We start from the raw sequence: 18,663 nt of genomic DNA on the forward strand, positions 1-18,663 counted from the left end.
ATCGCAAAGTCTTGAGACAATTGTTAATCGGCGACAGGACATGCCTGGAGAGGTCTGCACACTCCTGTCCAATTAATTAATTAAGGAGGATCCATTGGCTCTCCCTCCGCCCACCTATGATTTGCGCATGCCAATCCACATGCGCACCCATAGACCCGCACGCGCACCCAAAGACCCCCAAGCGCACCCATAGACCCACACCCATAGACCCCCACGCGCCCCCATAGATCCCCACGCGCATCCATAGACTCGAAAGCCCCCCCCCCCCCCTATACACAAGGCGTATTTAGAATGACGCAGCTATTGGCATTGAAAAGTTAGGCGAATCATCAAGGCTGTCGCATGTTTGATCATCGCGAGGGTTCTGGGGGGTGGGGGGGGGGTTTGAGGGTTGTCTGAACGATTACAATTCTCTCCCAACTCTTATAACCCGCGCACAGTACGTGCGGGACTGGCCTACAACAGACCCACAGTTAATATAAAACCGCCCACCCTTCAAATAATCATTCGGGTTGTGATGCTTTTATAATAATAATAGAGCAAGGCGAAGCTGATGTTGGTGCGCGGAAGCATATGTGGATAGAGCTCTGTTCTGTGTCTCCACGTATAGAACTTAGACGGGATGTAAGTCCCCGTCGGCCTTTTGATCGGCGTTACAGACAAAATATTATCCCGCAGGATTTGTTCACGCAAGCGATTGCCGGACTGGCTTTGTATGTACGTTGAACTTCTTTCACACCGTACGTAGCCTGCCGTGCTAATCGGAGGTGCGGGAAATCGGCGTCTCCTCCCCTTCCCTACAGGATGGGCTCCGTGCCGACTCGAAGCTTTCGCGACGGGTGTGTGGGAAACGTCGCACCGGTCTCGTTTCATTTCGTTTAGAAAATACAGACGTGTCGCTCGCAAAATACAAGGGCGGCGCTTCACCAAACCCTGTTCCCGTGGCTAAAAAGGAATGATGCCGACTCTAAGACAACAAATACTGCGACCCGAGGTGCAGGTGGTGCAAGCGTTGCAGGTGGAATACTCGACTGTGCGTGCGGACATCATGGGTCGTTCCATTGACAGCACAGTAGATCGAGCCGTCGTCCCAGAGCCGTTTCCCGCAGCCTCGCTCCCAGCCTCGCAAAGACGACACACACTCCCCAGCACTCGTTGAGATGATGCGATCGTTCTCTAATCAGGTTTAAGGCAAACGTGATTTATTTTGAGTTATATCGTGTAGGGGCATTGCATGTGGTTGCGTGAACAAAAACACGATGAAATGGCCCATATGTCCACTTTACAACTTGATTTGGGTTTGCTTTGTCGTGGGTCAAAGCTCTTGATTGACGTTACATCCGCACCATGATCTAATCCAAGCAAAACCAATTGTGAATCGCAATACTGACCGTGAAAGCCTGTACGTGTGAAATTTGCTTATGTAGGCGGGCAAAGACTTCAAAGTACGATCTTGCACAATGCAGACTGACCCTTATAGAAGTAGTTCGATTTAAAGCTTTCGTGACTGCAGGGATTCATATTATTGGTTCTTTCGGTAAAGTCACGTAGAAGGGAAATAATAAAAAAATAAAAATAAAACATAATAAAATACAATTCTCACGACGTCCCAATGAGCTGTCTTTCCGACAGCTCTGTTTCTTCACCTGAGGACGGCTGCTTGCGTTGTGGCCTTAACGTCGTGAGAATTTTATTTTATTATGTTTTATTTGTATTATTTAATTATTATTTCCCTTCTACGCGACTTTACCGAAAGAACCAAGAATACTTATAGAAGTCGTTACACAGTACAACGTGTGTGTGGATGCGTGAATCGTTCGATTCACATCGGTTTTGATTTTCATCACCGGAGCAATGTGTGCGTCTCGTCATCATCGTGTGCGTCTCGTCATCATCGTGTGCGTCTCGTCATCATCGTGTGCGTCTCGTCACCACCGTGTGCGTCTCGTCACCATCGTGTGCGTCTCGTCACCACCGTGTGCGTCTCGTCACCATCGTGTGCGTCTCGTCACCACCGTGTGCGTCTCGTCACCACCGTGTGCGTCTCGTCACCATCGTGTGCGTCTCGTCACCATCGTGTGCGTCTCGTCGTCATTGTCGTGGGTTCCTGCGAGGCCCCCTGCATGCGCCACCCTCCCGATCGGCAGCGCTTTTCGAGCCCGCCCAGTGTGAGTCGTTGCTAGCACCCAGCCAGGGGCTTGCCTGGCGTTGCAGGTGCGGCGGTGGTGGTGGCTCGTTCCTGCCGGTCTCATCCCGCAAAAGGGGGAAGCCAAAACCGACTCGTTCACGGACCTGGCCAAACATCTCACTGCACCGGGGCGGGGGGGGGGGTGTTTACAACTCTCGAAACTCTGCGAGGCTTTCCCGTAAGGGTATATACAACCTGCCACTGTTGTTGTTGTTGCTGCTGTTGTTTTTATTTAACCTTGTTGCTCCTCAATGCGATCTCGCCTGGTTGTTAAGCAAAGTCAACTTCGTTGATTGCGATTCGCATTTGGTCATTCTCGCCAGTGCGTAATGATGGCGCACTTACTAATGATGTTGTCATGGGAGGGGGGGGGGGGGTCTTTACCGTCGACTTCATAGACGGCGGTACGCTTTGGTAATTTCCCGCATGGATGCCTGGGACGGTTGAGTTGATTTGTGGCAGTCATCACACAGAGGGATGTTCACATCCCACAGTTGTCTCTCTCTCTCTCTCGCTCGCACTTTCTCTCTCTACGTGCCAACATATTCAACTTAACTATTTGAGCCACATGTACAGTATATATAATAAACAAATTACTGTTGGGCATTAACATTCGTTTATAAGAGGGACGTACGCCGTACAGCAGGGCAGTGTTAGTGACACATGTGGTAAAATATTAATGATCATTTGTGCTTGTGCACTACTAAGAACGGAGCACTTTATGTTTTTTTTCATTTGAATGATTTTGCAAATGTGTTACCTCTCCAGCATATGTGCTGCGAAGAAGGGCCCAGTGCCCGAAACGTCGTCTATTCATATTTTTTTTATTAATTTTATTTGGAAGGCCAGTGTTTTGAGCGAATGCGTTGAGTTTTAATCTTTAATGCCTTTCCCGGCCGCCTTTGTCTCCCTCGTGCTGGTGTTTTACACCATACACTGAATACTCACGGAAAGACCGCTTCAAATATTCGACGCTGTTATTGATTGTGAGCGCAAATCGAACTGGGGGGGAGGGCATTAACCCCTGCACTACCACACAGACACACACACACAATTGAATACGCGCGCGCGCACACACACACGCATCGGCATCTTCAATCGAATCATCGTTCTCTAACATCACGTGGGAAGTGTTTAACTATCATCTGGTACGTGCAGCGCATGAACAGTTCCTTCGGTTTTGAACCGATGACATCGCTAAACAGGCGCCAGGGAGAATCAGGGTGGGTCGCGCGCGAGGCGATGGGCACTGCACGTGCGCTGTGTATTTCCATGCACAATGTACACGAAGTACTACACCGCTTACTTTCAGACGGAGCTCTCCGGGGCTGAGCGCTAGAAAATACCACCCCCACCATCACCTACCCATGCACCATCACCATGGCGGTGGGGGCGAAAATATATTTTCGTGAGAAAATGATGCCCTGTGTACGCGCATAGGCTTAATTTCTCACTCGATCATTTCCGGAACGTCGCTAGGCTGGTTTTGGAGTTTGGATTGTCGGGGCGTAAGGCACTACAACTACAGATCAAGGTATGCCTATCCATAGCAATCCTACACAAAGTGTACATTGGACCCTACACTTTCTATAATCCTATGGAAAGGTTTATTTTAACAATTACGACGACAAAATAAGGCGAGATCGATTTGGCAGGGTGCCACATATTACTTCCCCAGAACAGCCTTCTGGACTGTTCTGGCCGAAATTAAGCACTGCGTACGATCCCCATGCATCTATTCTGCTGCATATTCCAAGTCCTCCACACAGGCGGGTCTTCATACGAGACGGCACCCCTCTCTGGTGACGGTCAAGGGTTGACCAAACTCCAGTCTTGTCGATACACCACCACTCCCCTCCTCCGTCTTTCCACGTTTACCAATTCACTCCCATCCAAATACACATTTAGCCGCACGCGCTCGACGATTCGTTAAACGCGTGCCACGTGACGCGCTAAGCTAACAACGGCATCTGCGGCACGTGGTACACACGTGGTACACGCGCGCGCGCGCGCGCGCGCACACACACACACATCGGACAGCCGGTTCAAATTAAGAGTGAGATCTTCGTGTGTGCGCATGTACACGTGTTCCACGTGACGCAACCAGCGTGGCACGTGGGCCTTACCTGGTAAAGTAAAATAAAATTATACTCTTTGATTCTTTCGGTAGTCACATAGGTATAAAATAAATCACGACGTTTCGGGCGCAACACCATCATCAGGTGCAACCTTAAAACAGTCTGCCTCAGCAGCAGACCGTGCTTTCCCACCTGATAATGGAGGCTTGTGTTGTACCCGAAACGTCGTGATTTATATTATTTTATACCTACGTGACTTTACCGAAAAAACCAAAGAGTATGGATTCCTGCAGTCACGAAAGCTTCAAATCAAGATTTATAATTTAGTTTAACAATCATCCGGCGCGTGCGGCCGTGGAACGAACGACTTTGATTGCTATTTTAAATGGCAGTGATTTGGTAAGAACGGAAAGACGGAGCGTGTCGCTGGATCGCTCGGACTGGAGTTTGGGAAACTCTATCCCCCGACGAACACGTGTGTGTGCGTGCGTGTGTGTGCGTGCGTGTGTGTGCGTGCGTGTGTGTGTGCGCGTGTGTGTGTGCGCGTGCGTGCGGCCGATGTTTACGCAACAGAGGCCGTGCATTGAACGGCGAGGAGAAGAACACATAACGCATTAAACTGCCTTGTCCTCAGAGGATCCTAATGGACAAAGCCGTCCCTAGAGGTACGGCGAATCGGGGCGACCGCCCCGGGCCCCGCGTTTTTTTTGGGGGGGGGAGGGGGCGGGGCTGCGCAGATATCATCCTTTTGGTTTAGTTTGAAAGAGTATAGTTTGAAGGCGTCGGTGGGGGGCCCACGTGATGTGTGAGTTGCCCCGCACCCCCCCCCCCTCCTATCGATGGCCCCGCTTATAGGAAATCACACTTCTGCCACGGTTGATTGAAATGCGCGTATCCCAATTATACACTGAAAACAATAGACCATAACGACAATAACAAGGCGTTGACAACTACATACATAGACAGCAATCGGTCGTGTGTATATATATATACACAAAACAACACGTGGCATTCTATACAGTATATTCATAGATGTATATCATTTGTATTCAATGTGAGATTGTGAATGAACCACGAGGGAGGATGTCTCTCATACTGTGGTTCCTTTGGGATAGATATGTACGCTGGACTAGAGCAGTTTGGAGTGATTTAAAAACTTTGATTTTTTAAGATATTTTTCCTGGTAAGACTCCATTGAGCTATATAGCCTAATTCAGTGGCTTATCATGTGGACATTTATCGCAGCCAAATACTTTGAATGTGGAGGGTGAAACCGGAGGACTCGGAGAAAAATCCACGCGACCACGGAGAGAACATTCAAAGCTCCAAATATACAGCAAGGTTCGGGATCGAACCCACGACCTCCTGTATACCAGGCGAGGTAGTTAACATCTCGCCACCGCGGCGCCCCCGAAGCAGAATGGTTGGATAAGGAACTTGGACAATGACAGAGAAAGGGGTAACACAAGTTACGAGATAATCGAGGGTCAATGCATTCTATTAAATTACACAAACAGACAGGGGAACGCACAAACACACACAACCAGAGACATCGTATTGACTGTTGAGATTTGTTGGCGGAACACACCGACACACACACATTAAAAAACAGAAGGGGCATTGGTCGATTGTGGAAAGACAACCAAAGGAGGGAAAACACCCATGATAGAGGGTGTCAGGTCGCGTAAATCACGGATGATATTAGTCGCGAAAGCCTCCGTGTTATGGAGGGAAAACAGGCCTCGAAAAAAATACACTGCGGCGGTTGGGGGCCGTCCATAAATGACGTCACGCGATTTTTGACGATTTTTGACCCCCCCCCCCCTTCGTCACACGGCGTCACAAAAAGTCAAACCCCCCCCCCTCAAATATGACGTCACAAAGCTCTGCCCCCCCCCCAAAAAAAACATGCTTCAAATCGCTTTAGACTATTGTCATTGTAGTGCGTATTTAATGTGGCGTTGCACTCTGATGTTGTAGGAGAAAACATTTCTTAAAAAGTCTATTTAATTAAGTAGAACGTGTTGTCTATATTTATTTAAAGTTGCGCATTTTGTATGTGACGTCACATTTCTCAAACCCCCCCCCCCCCCATCGTCTGACCCCCCCCCCCTCTAGGTGCGTGACGTCATTTATGGACGGCCCCTTGGAGGATGAGTTCAACTCCCGTGCTGGGCTGACAAAGGATTGTGGCATCGTAAGACGGCAGGTAGGTTAGGCCTTTGTCCAACAGTGGATAGACCATGGCCCATGGCAATGAATGATGATGATGATGGTGATGCACAGCGCTGGTAAAAGTGGAGGATTACTCATAAGCGTAAACTTAACGCGAGACGAAATCCGGACAAAAACGCACACACACACACCATGGGCTGTTCGACAACGAGTTGTTTCAAGCGTCGTTCACGAGACACTGACAGAGACAACAAAAACAACCGCATGCCGTACGCCAAAGGCGACTTCCTCTAACACTCTCCAACACGCGCGCCGTGTCCTCGCAGCGAGCGTCTCAATTGGAGATGATAACGCGCCAGCGACGAGACAACGGGGCTGGGGTAGCGGCCGGGCCGGGCCGGGCCGAGACGCCGTGGCAGAAGCCATCGTTATCGCTGTTTTGTTAAAAAAAATTGGGGGGGGGGGGTATCCAGGAGGTTTTAGGCATCGCTCCCATTAATTTGGCCGTTTTTTTTTTGTATCTTCCGAAAGCTTCCCCCCCCCCTAATAGCAACGCGGGTTTACATAAACAACAACAACAACAACAACAACAAAAAGTTTGGTTCGTATCGGATCATCTTTACGCGAGTTGCATTGCCTCCCCTCTGGCACAGGCGGACGTCGCTAAAGCTGTTCATCAAGGCACTTTAAAAGAGTATCCAGCGACGTCCCCTGTAAGCGTGACTGCGACGATTTTTTCAGCCCTCTTGTAATTTATACGAATGGCTTTTTTTTGCGTGCGCGCGCACTCGCGTGCCTGGAATCTGTCTCTCTCCATTTTATACATTTCGACCGCGCAATCAGCGTCGCCTTCTAAGGACGAAGGCCATCAACTGTTGGGAACTCTCTCGCGGTCTCGCATTGCATCACACCGCCCCCCCCCCCGCCCCCCGTGTCAAGGGGACGGCTCTCCCAAACTTCCGAACTCGCTTTCTTAGAGGTGCTCTTTCATCGGCACACGTACAACGCCGACGATTTGTACACGGCGGGGTTATTAGCCCTGCAAATAAGTCTTCACCATCGCCCCCGGCGCGTGTCGCGGGCCACGTCTACAGAGGTGTCGTTGGAGGGCATGGCGAGGTCAATTTACATTGCGCGAGTATTTTTTGCATTTATTTATTAGATCTCATTTAAGGCACGTTCCCAACTCGTGTTGGACAGCACACGAGATACGAGCAGCTGTTTCGTGTGCGCGTGTGTTTTTATTTAATATAAAGTTTAAACGTTGGCATCGCTGCATCGTTCGCCTGATTGCTGCTGGAAGACTTACACGTTGGTTGGTCTTGGATGATTTTCTTTGTTCGTAGGGCTCCAGTCTTGGCAGAACAGTTAAAGCTTATAAAGAGTCGAGCAGTCGGTCTTGTTCCAAATTGCCCTGCTCGATCGACGTTTCCATCAACCCTCGGGGTGGTAGAGACTTTCACAGATTGCAGCATTTCACATCAGCTTCTCTTCAGTGCCGTGCCGTGGTGCCTACCGTGTGCGCTCGAGTGTCCGCGGTGGTGGCGATGATGTTGTCTTCTTTGTTGAGAGCATCACGAATATCTTCGCTGTCCACGACGTCACCACCGACCTCATCATCGTCGTTAAGTCCCACGCGTCGCTAACTTCAGAGCACTGCGAAAATTCCGCAGTCAACGACCAAACCCAAACGAATTCGACAGACGCCTGCCTGCCTGCCTACTCGTCGGACAATCACGAGGTCGCCTTTCCGACGAAGAACTTGGAAGAATGCATTTGGTGAGGGTCGTGGCGGAGGTGGCGTTATCACGGCCTCCCCTCCCTCCCCTCTGTGGAAAGTCACCGCGCGCACTCCGTTTCTCTCGCTGAGGTTAAGCCCTCTGGACTCTGCCACCCTCTTACAGGCCGACCTGCGCTACCGTATTCTGAGGATTATCAGACGCTCCGGAAAACAAGACGCAAGCATCCCACCCACCCACCCACCCCCCAAAATAAAAATAAAAACTTGTACTGGGTGTCAATAAAGTTATACAAATCTGGTCACTCGCTCGCGCACGGCAATGCAAGATTATGTAATACGCGCAACCCCACACCGGCAACTTTTACTTTAATATACTTAGGCACACACACACAAAAAAACACAAGTGTGTCTTATAATCCAGAGAATACGGTCTTTGTCGATTGCATATAACATTTATACGGTACTCGATCATGGAATTGGCCAAACATCCCCACGAAGGACACTCCTGAAAATGGGGCTTGAGACTCGTTGAGGCTTTCCTGGGCAAGTAAAATGGTTATCCGTCTTAGTCTTACAGTGTTGTGTGTGTGTGTGTATACATATAAATATATACACTATAGGCACGTCGGTGGTGAATACAAACGTTGACGAGACCGCCGCTGACAGACAGACAGACACACACACACACGCGCACGTGTTGCCTCTCCCGTTACTACCGACGTCGTTCAAGAACGAGAAGAAGAACAACTTGAATTATTCCCGACTCCCGTGTCAATCGCGCGGCTGAAACGCCCGCGACACCCATCGCCACCTCCGTCTCCATTCCAATACTTTAAAAAGACGCGCCCCCATTTGGAACGGTAATTCGTATTTAAAAAAAACAAAATCATCATCATTATTAATATTACAGTGAATCTAAAACAACGAGGAATATACAGCCGCTCGCAAGGGGCACCTACGAATTCAGAATCCTCCTCTCTCTCTCTCCTCCACTCGGTAGTAGCAGTAGTAAGTAACAGACAGGTCTCCACCACCTCGCGTCCGCAGAGACCACCATCCCCAAAACAACGCCTCTAACAATCAGCAACAATCACTCCGTGTCTCCTTTGGTCACTGCACCCCCCTCCCCCAAACCCCCTCGCCACCCGTGGCCACAACCTCCCCTTCACCAAACCACACAAATCCCCTCTCGACAACCTTCACGGGCGGCTGAGCTGCGTGTACACGGGCGTCGAGTCCCAGTGCTGAGGCGGGCTGTGTGACTGCGCGGGCGATGGGCTTGTCGCCTCGGGCACGGGCGGGTAGAGGGGCCTCTGAGCCGCCCCGTGCAGGTAGTGCGGGAACGCCGCGGGGTACAAACCCTGCCCGTAGAAGGAGGGAGGCCCCCCCGACAGGTGATGGTGGTGATGGTGGTGCTCAGCGTGCGCGGCCGACGCGGCCGCCACCGCGGCCACGAGGTCTGGCAGCTGCGAGCCCCGGGGAGGCTGGACGCCCTGCAGCTCGGCGTAGGCCTGCTGCTGCTGCTGCTGATGCTGCTGCTGCTGGTGGTGGTGGTGCTGCTGGTGGTGGTGGTGCGGGTGGTGGCTTTGGAAGCCGAAGCCGACCTGTTGTTGCTGCTGCTGCTGTTGCTGCTGCTGCTGCTGCTGGGGTTGGTAGTGTGCCGAGTAGCGGATCGGGCTCACGCTCTGCTGCTGCTGCTGCTGCTCCGTTTTCACGCCACCGCCACCACCGCCGCCCCTCGCCCTCTCCCTGCCGTCTCGCTCGCGGTCTCCGCCGCTCACGGGGCTCTTGGCCGGAGCCCACGCGGCCACCTGCCCCAGCGAGGACGCCGCGGTGGCCGCGGTGGCTGCTGCGGCGGAGGAGGAGGAGGCGGCAGCGGAGGAGGCGTTGGGACCGCCGCCGACGGCGCCACCGAAGCCGCCCGCGGCGAACGCGGCGGCCGAGTTGGTGGCGATGACGGACGAGTGCCCGCTGGGGGGCAGGTACTGGTCGAACTCGTTCACGTCGAAATTGCCCATGCCCGAGATGGCCTCGGCCGCGATGTCACCCATGCCGATGGTCTGGAAGTCGAGGCTCGGGTGTCGGGGCCCCTCGCCCGTCGCCGCGGCGCCCCCCGCGTGTCCTCGCTTGCCCTGGCCCTTGCCCGCGGGCCCGTGGTCGGCCGTCTTGGGCGTGTTGGGTGGTGTCGGGGGGCTCTGGGGTTGACCTGCGAGCGAGGGCATTTGTTGGGGTTCGTCATCGCCGTCGCCGTCACCGTCCGCGGTCGGTATTTTCAAGGTCACCGCCACCGCCCATCATAACCACCCCTGCCGTCATAGTCACGATCACGATCGCTGCCGGCGTCATCATCGGCAGCAGCAACGAGATGATCAACTGTTATCCATGAGAGGTGTTTTTTGGATTAGATCGCGTAGGTATAAATGTGTCGGGTGGTGGCGGGTTTAACGACACATTTATAAGTACGCCATTTAGCCCAAACGAAAACCTCTTATAGATAATATTGGTCGCGAAAACCTACGTGTTAAAAGCATCAACGTTTTCATTCAACATGCACATTGCAGAACAACGTGAACTCGAATGAAGGGTGTGGAGGTGTGGGACAAATGATGAAGAGGTGCTAAAGTCTGGCAAGATTTGCATATATGATATTGATGGAGAGGCAATCGTGCATGGTGGAGGACTTGAACACGAGTACGGACTTCCTAGTTGGCGTTGAGGTCCTCCACGCATCGTTCTATACACGCTACAGAATGACCAGAATCGACGCTCGTAAAGCCAAACGCACACATCGTCATTCACGTAATTTACTATCGATGTTGAGCGAATTTAATGGCAGTGAAAGAGAAGCAACTTGGGAATTCAGACTAACACGTGGCAAGAAGGCACTGTGGATGCAATGAGGCCAAGGCGATAGTGGTGGGTGGGACACACGTGTGTGTGGGGCAGGTGACCTAGAGAGTGGGCGATCGAGGAGAGGACCTGAAGTCAAATCTACATGGATGTTGAGACAGCTTGAGTGATCAGTAAAGGATCTGTCGACTGCGTAATAAAGTGGTGGTGGTGTTGATTAGGAGACTACAAGATCAGACCTTTGGAGGTCGGGCATTGACTGTGCAACAACTGTGGAATCTTATCAGAAGGAAGCGTGATGACGAGTTGTGGTGGCATCATCCATTATGACTCCTCGACCTTGACCCTGATTATGATTGAGTAGGCGTGCTGGCAACCTCTGGGGTCAGAGTGCTAAACCAACACTACGGGAGAAGAGGAGTTGCAACCCGGGTGCCATCAGCCCCATGAATTAAACCGAGTTCTCGTGTGTGCGGTTAGTTCATGGACTCGGCCCAGCCGCCAACGATAAACACGAATTAGAATATCGAATTGTATGAATGTATGTATGTTGACATTCCTTCCCACCGTGCCTATCGGAGGTGTGGCGGAAGGATAATAAACGAGCACAAAAAGTAGTTTTAAAGAAATTAGTTTTCAATCTTGACTTTAAAGTGCATGGCTGCGGTGGCTTCTCGCGTAAAAGTCGGGCTCTAAAATGTGAAAGGGATTTCGGAAGGAGTTCTGTTAAATCACCCTCCACGGGCCGTTCCCGAATTCCGAGTTGATTTTTCCATCTCGGGACTTGCCGTCGGTAGCTAAGCTCAATCACTGATGATGATTGCTTGTGTTGCAGTCGAAACGTCGTGAGAATTTTATTGTTTTATATTTTTTATTATGTTATCGTTTCTCTTCTACGTGACTTTACCGAAAGAACCAAGAATATGAATCCCTGCAGTCACGAAAGCTTTAAATCAAAATCTCATTCGGTTTCATTACACAACTGTACTACCAGACTCATGCCCACAAACCAAGTGTCCACGCGTCACTCTCGCGGGGCAATACCCTGTGGTAGCAAACGTCCCGCTGAAGGTGATTTCACAGAACTGCTTCTGACATCCCCTGGAGTGTGTTCGTCGCACAGCTGTCAAAGCGAACATTAGCTTAGCTTCCAGAGTCGGAGTTTAGGTGCAATTAAGTGAAAACTAAATTCAACATTAGCCTTTCGCGCTATCGTTGTGCGCGTCTGGGCTGAAACCACGACCTCGCGGGTTTAGTTTATGTGTGTACGTTGAACTTATTTCGCACCGTACGTAGCCAACCGTGCTATGCGGAGATGCGGCTACGGTGGGGTGGGTCAGGGATTTTCACCCAGCAGTGGATGAATCAAGTCTGACGATGACGACGACGACAACTTACTGGAACATCGGTAAACAAACGGGCTTCGCCATCTCGTCGGATCCCTCCAGTCTAAATCACAAGACTCCTTGGCCTCCCAGATGAATGCGCCCGGGTGTGCGTTTCGCCGCGCACCTGCCACGTGTCCGTGATGGGGGCCGTGCACGTCGAGAAGGGCCGCGTCTCCCGGGCCAGACAGATGCACGTAGGCGCCCCCCAGGGCACGCGCTTGCAGCTGCGGGGGGCCCGGCTCGGCGCTGTTCGTGTCGGCACCGTCACCCTTGCCCTGCTGCTTCCGCCTCCGTGGCTGGTACTTGTAGTCGGGGTGGTCCTTCTTGTGCTGCATGCGCAGGCGTTCCGCCTCCTCCACGAACGGCCGCTTCTCGCCCTCGTTCAGGAGCCTGCGCGGCGGACAGGAGGAGAGGCTTGCAGCGGCCGCAATTTGGGCGAGGGGCGCTGTTTGGTTCGCGGGCACCTGCCGATTAAAGGTTCGCTGGGCACGGCGCGCTCGTGTCCGCGCGTGTGTGGGGAGCGGTGGTCAATACCGGTGACGATTATCTGAACCCGTCCTGGGCCTCCCCTGGGTCGACTCGGCCTCAAATGAGTACCTGGCCCGGTGTGTAAACATTACCACTGGGGAGACAAAGGCGGCCGGGGGTGGTGTTGGCCACCCACTCCCTCGTGTAGTCGTTCCGACCTCAATAGGTGCTCGCTAACAGCACTTGCCCCAACAGTCTGTTAAGGCTATACGGGGGATCTTTGTCTTTGTGTGCGGTGGTGTGCGGTGATTAGCGCTACGCTGCGCTATGAACTCGGCGACCTCAGTTTGATTCCCGCTCACGGTCAACACCCAGTGACGATTATCTGAACCGGTCCTGGGCCTCCCCTAGGTCGACTCAGCCTCAAATGAGTACCTAGTGCGGTGTGTAAAAATCGCCACTAGGGAGACAAAGGCGGCCGGGCGTGGTGTCGGCCACCCCACCCCCGTCGTGTGCCGTGCCGACCTTCACATGTGCTACTCGCTCACAGCACTTGCCCCAACAGTCTGTTAAAGGCTACACGGGGGATCATTGGCGCGGCTTGTACAAGCACACACGTGTCAACTGCACGGTTCCAAGTGCGATATTCAGCTTTGTCAGTCATTGTTCTGCTCCGAAGAAGGCTCATAGCCCGAAACGTCAGCCTAGTCTATATATATATTAATTTGCGACTGGCACGATGCAGTGCTCACGACGAACGTGGGAGATTCTAGATTTACGGGAGGTTAAGCAAAAAAAAGTGTTGAAGAGTCCCAGACGCGTGAGCCCCCACGCGTTGCTGCTTAACTTTAGTCACCTCTACACTCGCAAACTGTTCACGGTGTCCACGGACAACTCCGCGCGCACCACCACGACTGGGCCGTGCCGGCAGCGACGTTACCGGACGCCCAGGCTGGCGATGCAGACGCAGTGCGCTTGGGATTGTTGTTGAGCGTCAGACGAGCAAACCCTGGCTCCGCCGAGATAGGAAAGCGAACTAAATCAATTAAAAAAAACACACCTATCCGCGCTCGCATAAACGCTGCCTTGCAACAGAAAACATAATGGGGTTGACGGTTTCAGGCAACGTCGCTTTTTTAAAGGGTAAAGAGTGAGACACTCCGCGGTTTAAAGTGCGATCAAGAACTATACACAGGTCAGTCAGCAAACTGTTGTTACGCTTCTGTTATAAGGCAACGTCAGGCGTTAGCGCACGTTGAGAGAGGCGAGTTTCGCTGTAAGGAGGTCCCTAGAGCCTGAAGCTGCAAGCCCGCCCAGTCAATCATTGTGAATTCAAGAGGTGGGCAGTCGTCTAAACCATACACACGCGGTGTCAGAATGCATCGGCCTAACAATCCAGAATTTGTTACGACTATTACGATTATTATTCATTTCCCTTCGTGCGGCGTTGTGCCCTGCAACGTACGATGGCATTGAAGCGGAGCGCGGGTCGCGCGAGTCAAACTAAACTTGCCGGCAGAGGCAAGGCAGACGGAATTCACTACGAGAACCGCGGCAGAGAGAAAGAGAGAGAGACGTTGAATTAATTGTATACGGTATTCAGATTAATTACTGGTTCATTTAGTTTTTTGTTAGATCGTCGCAGAGTGTAACAGTGCCAATTTTTATTGTAAAAATAACACCTCCACCGCCCGACGAAGTTAATAAAATCAGGTTGACAGTTGGCACATTTATTCGGTTTATTGGCAAAACCGAATTGTTAAAAAGCAAGCAAATGTAATTTTTCCCCCACGTTACAACCTGATTTGGTTGGCTGTGTTGGGTGGAGCAGGGTTGATTATAATTAAACGTTTCACTAATTGGCGGTATACCTACACGAGTAGCGATTCCAGCAGAAACCAACCGTGAATCAGAAAAGTAACGAGTACACATCAGAAGAAGAGAAATACATTGGCAGATATCGACGGAAATAAATCTATGGAGTATTAAACACAGGGGGTGCAGCTGTGTATCGCGAAATGTTCTTAAATAGCTAAAACAAACACGTTAAATATCTCGCACGTACTCATTAAAAAAACATCACCGGCTTTTTAAAATTCGGGACATATTTACAGGCTTATATAGCCTGATATACTAGGCCAATTAATGAAAATGTTGAATATTTATTTTAGGAGGGGGGCGGGATAATAGTAGATCATACATTGCTCTATAACTACCATTCTTACTTTCTTGTCAAACCGGCGATTGGATTATTTGTTGACCGGCATGTTTGGATAAAGTGCTTTAGTAGAAAAAATGTTAATTATTGATGCGCGTATTGAGACCGGTGCGATACATCTGGAGGGTTTTAATAAAAAAAATGTCGTGTTCCCTAAAGTATATCCCTGAAATGTTAGCGGGGGGTCTCTATTGTAAACGAATCACTCGTGTCCAATTGGACAAAGTTCCATTCCTACCAAGCTGGCAAATCATTGTGTTTCATCCCCTTACCGCTACTGTTTGTCTTAAAAAGTCAACCGATAACATCCTTAACACGGCAGCGCAAAAGTCACGAAGCCAGTAACCACCAACTCCATGGAATAACATAACTCCCCCCCCGCCACGTTCTAATTCACATCCTTGCACGTTCAAGTCACAAAACGTGCGGAGCCAGGATTTTCAGGTAGGGGTGTCAACCCCTCCAGCAATGAGAAATTATAGAGGAGTTGTTAGTAAGTAAGGAGTTGTTAGTAAGTAAGAACTTTGTCCCTTGCTTTTTATTCGACGCGTGTGCGGCGATGGCGCAGCCATCGATCGAGGGTCGAATTCGAACCGCGTTGTGTGATCGGCATCGCGCTCGCTGAATGTGTTCGACTTCAGGGAAGTCGTGCACTGTATACGCAACTGCGCACAATTCTGAGTCACTTATAACCGCGTTGCCGTTACTTACCGCCAAGTATGGACTCAGACTATTGTCCTATTTTCTCATAGAGTCCCTGGCATGTAATAATATGCTACACGGTGGCAGTGGAGGTCGCAAAATGCCGATTTATTACTAATAAACCCCAATGATCCGATCGAAATTAGGGATTTCGATCGGATCATTGGGGGGCACGTGCCACCCCCCCCCCCCCACCGTATTCATTGCTACGGTGTGATTAAACATAATTCCGTAGCAATGAATGCAGCGTTTCCACAGAGTCGTGCTCGAACTCCTGTCACGCGGCATCTGCAGAAGCAGCAGCAGCAGCAAGCGCAGGGCCCACAACCACCACCACCACCACCACACCTGTCAACCCCCTTATCAGTGCCCTACCTTATCACAGACCAATTCAGACCGTATTGGTCACCCCGTGCCTCTTACAAATCTCAACGTTCATCCTACAAAGTTCCATCACAAGGGAGAAACACAAACAGATAGAAAGGAAAAAAAAACATTCGCCCGTATTGAAACGGCCGTACGCCGCGCGGACACGAAAACTCAATTTGCCCGTACAAAGAATACGGGGCTAGACCTCGTGGATCGTTACGGGTATCCCCCCCAACACTGCGTCGCGGACCGCCGCCTTGCATCGCACCGCACCTCCACAGCTTGCCAAGGGTCTTGCTGAGCTCGGCGTTGTGAAGCTGCGGGTATTGGTCGGACAGCTTCCTGCGAGCCGCTTGCGCCCACACCATGAACGCGTTCATGGGTCTCTTCACGTGGGGCTTCTCGCCCGGCTTGCATCCCCCCGGCCCACCCGCTCCACGCACGGGCACGGGCAACAGCGACCAGTCGTAGCCGTCCAGCACTTGACTCACGGCCGCCTGGATGCTCTCCGAGAAGGGGTCGTCGGTGCCTCCTCCCCTCGACGGCTCCGAGCCCGATGAGCTGCAGCCACCCGAGCCTCCTCCTCCGCCGCCGCCTCCGTGCTCGACGGAGCTCGGCTCGGGGTCGCTGCGGCCGGGGGAGCCGAGTCCAGACCCGGCGTCCGAGGAGCAGTGCGGGCTCGGAGTGCGTGACATCTCGTGATTGGTATCCGACATGCTGACTGGCCGATGATGAATCGATTAGCCCGATTGTGACGACGACGACGATGAGTGTTAATTGTATCGCGTTCAGTGCGGTTCGTTTAATACTAGCTTGCAGGACTTTGGTATCTGATAAGATATTTTTGTTGCAATTTCAAAGCAGTATTAATGAGACTATTAATAATTTACCTTTGCATCGTAATATAATTTACGTGGTATAAAAAGTGTCTTCTTTTCCTCGATAGCATTACCAACGGCGAGTTGTCATCGCCCGTCGTACTGTTTTGTTGTTGTTAACGTCGCTCTTTAATCCTTAAAAATGTTAACCTCGAATAACGGGGTCTAAGGGATTTGCAAACTCGCAGCAGATCCACGTGATTCGCATGCCTCTCTCTGCCCTCCCTCCACGTGTTGTGACTGCGCGACCAACGGCACGCCCGCCAATATTTATACCGCCGCCCACTAGGCGTGGTCAAGACCCCTCCCCCCCGCCTCAAGCAGCCAATCGAGGAGCCGGACCGCGGCCACTTCGCCAAAGTTTCACCCAATGACGAGAGAGTCCCCATTGGTCGATGTCTAAGAATGGGCGGAGCCAACTCCCCCCCCCCCCCTCCACGTGTTTGCCAATCCCACCCTCAACACAGAGAGAGTTAAAAACACTTTATGGGACAGAATTGAGTGGCAGAGTTGAGCATCATCACCATCTATTGACCATCACTCTGAAGTCGAACATCACATCACCATCTATTGCCACTTACTCAAGAGTAGACCAACTCCAAAATTGAACATTACATCTACAGTGTTGCCCATTACTCCGGATTCAAACATCGCATCGATTGCCCATTACTCCAGAATCGAAATGACATACATTGCTCATTAATCTGGTGTTGAACGTCACATAGATTGCCCATTACTCTGGAGTAGAACATCACTTTATGGGGCAGATTAGAGTGGCAGATTCCAGCATCATCACATCGATTGCCCATTACTCTGGAGTAGAACATCACTTTATGGGGCAGAATAGAGTGGCAGATTCCAGCATCATCACATCGATTGCCCATTACTCTGGAGTAGAACAACTCCAGAATTGAAAATCACGTCTACAGCGTCGCCCATTGCTCCAGAGTCAAACATGACCTTTTATTGCCCTCTACTCCGGTGTAAACATACACAATATCATCGAACATACTCTTTTCCTTTCAGCAAAATCATAAACAGCTAAATGGGCTAATAGGCTCGTTAGTCCCTTTATGCTTTCTTGCACGAGTGTGGAGTGGGGGGGGGGGGTGGGAGGTGTGTACAAAATAGGGCAATTGTACGCTAATTACAAACACTCTTAACACTCGTGCTATTGTGTACGCAGCAGCAGCACGCACAGACCACGGCGCTCGGTTTAACTGAGTGCAAACCTAAATGCCGCATAGAACAATAACAACGCATACATACACTCGCTCCTCTCGCCTGCCGCTTACTCTCCAACCCCCTACTGCTTTTCCTACATATAAAAAAAAAAATTACTTCGCTGCTTTACCCCCTACTCCCCATCCCGAATTCTGTACGACGTCCAGGGGACGCGTCGGCTCTTTGACGATCTACAAATGCAAACTTCCACTCCCGGTGAACTTGTTTAATTAATTGTACACAGTGCAGACGGGGGGGGGGGGCGAGGTGGGTACGTGACGCCGGGTCACGATGAGGGTGTGTTGAAGGCAAGCGGAATGCCGAGCGCCAAACCGTACAGTCGTAATATCCCATGACTCCGTTCGCAAGAGTTGGGCCATTGAG

The 18,663-nt window shown here is 51.3% G+C and overlaps 1 protein-coding gene across 1 annotated transcript; it reads right to left on the minus strand.

The window, feature by feature from the left end:
* Positions 1-9,354: 9,354 nt before the first annotated feature.
* On the minus strand, positions 9,355-17,281 carry LOC144940930 (uncharacterized). Its single transcript, XM_078867440.1, has 3 exons — positions 16,451-17,281; positions 12,545-12,810; positions 9,355-10,388 (listed from the first exon to the last, which is right to left on the minus strand). The coding sequence occupies exons 1-3, from the start codon at positions 16,891-16,893 to the stop codon at positions 9,382-9,384; spliced, it is 1,716 nt and encodes a 571-aa protein (XP_078723566.1). The 5' UTR covers positions 16,894-17,281; the 3' UTR covers positions 9,355-9,381.
* Positions 17,282-18,663: the final 1,382 nt, after the last annotated feature.

This window comes from Lampetra fluviatilis, chromosome 23 (assembly GCF_964198595.1).
Source record: "Lampetra fluviatilis chromosome 23, kcLamFluv1.1, whole genome shotgun sequence".
Classification (NCBI taxonomy): Eukaryota; Metazoa; Chordata; class Hyperoartia; order Petromyzontiformes; family Petromyzontidae; genus Lampetra; species Lampetra fluviatilis.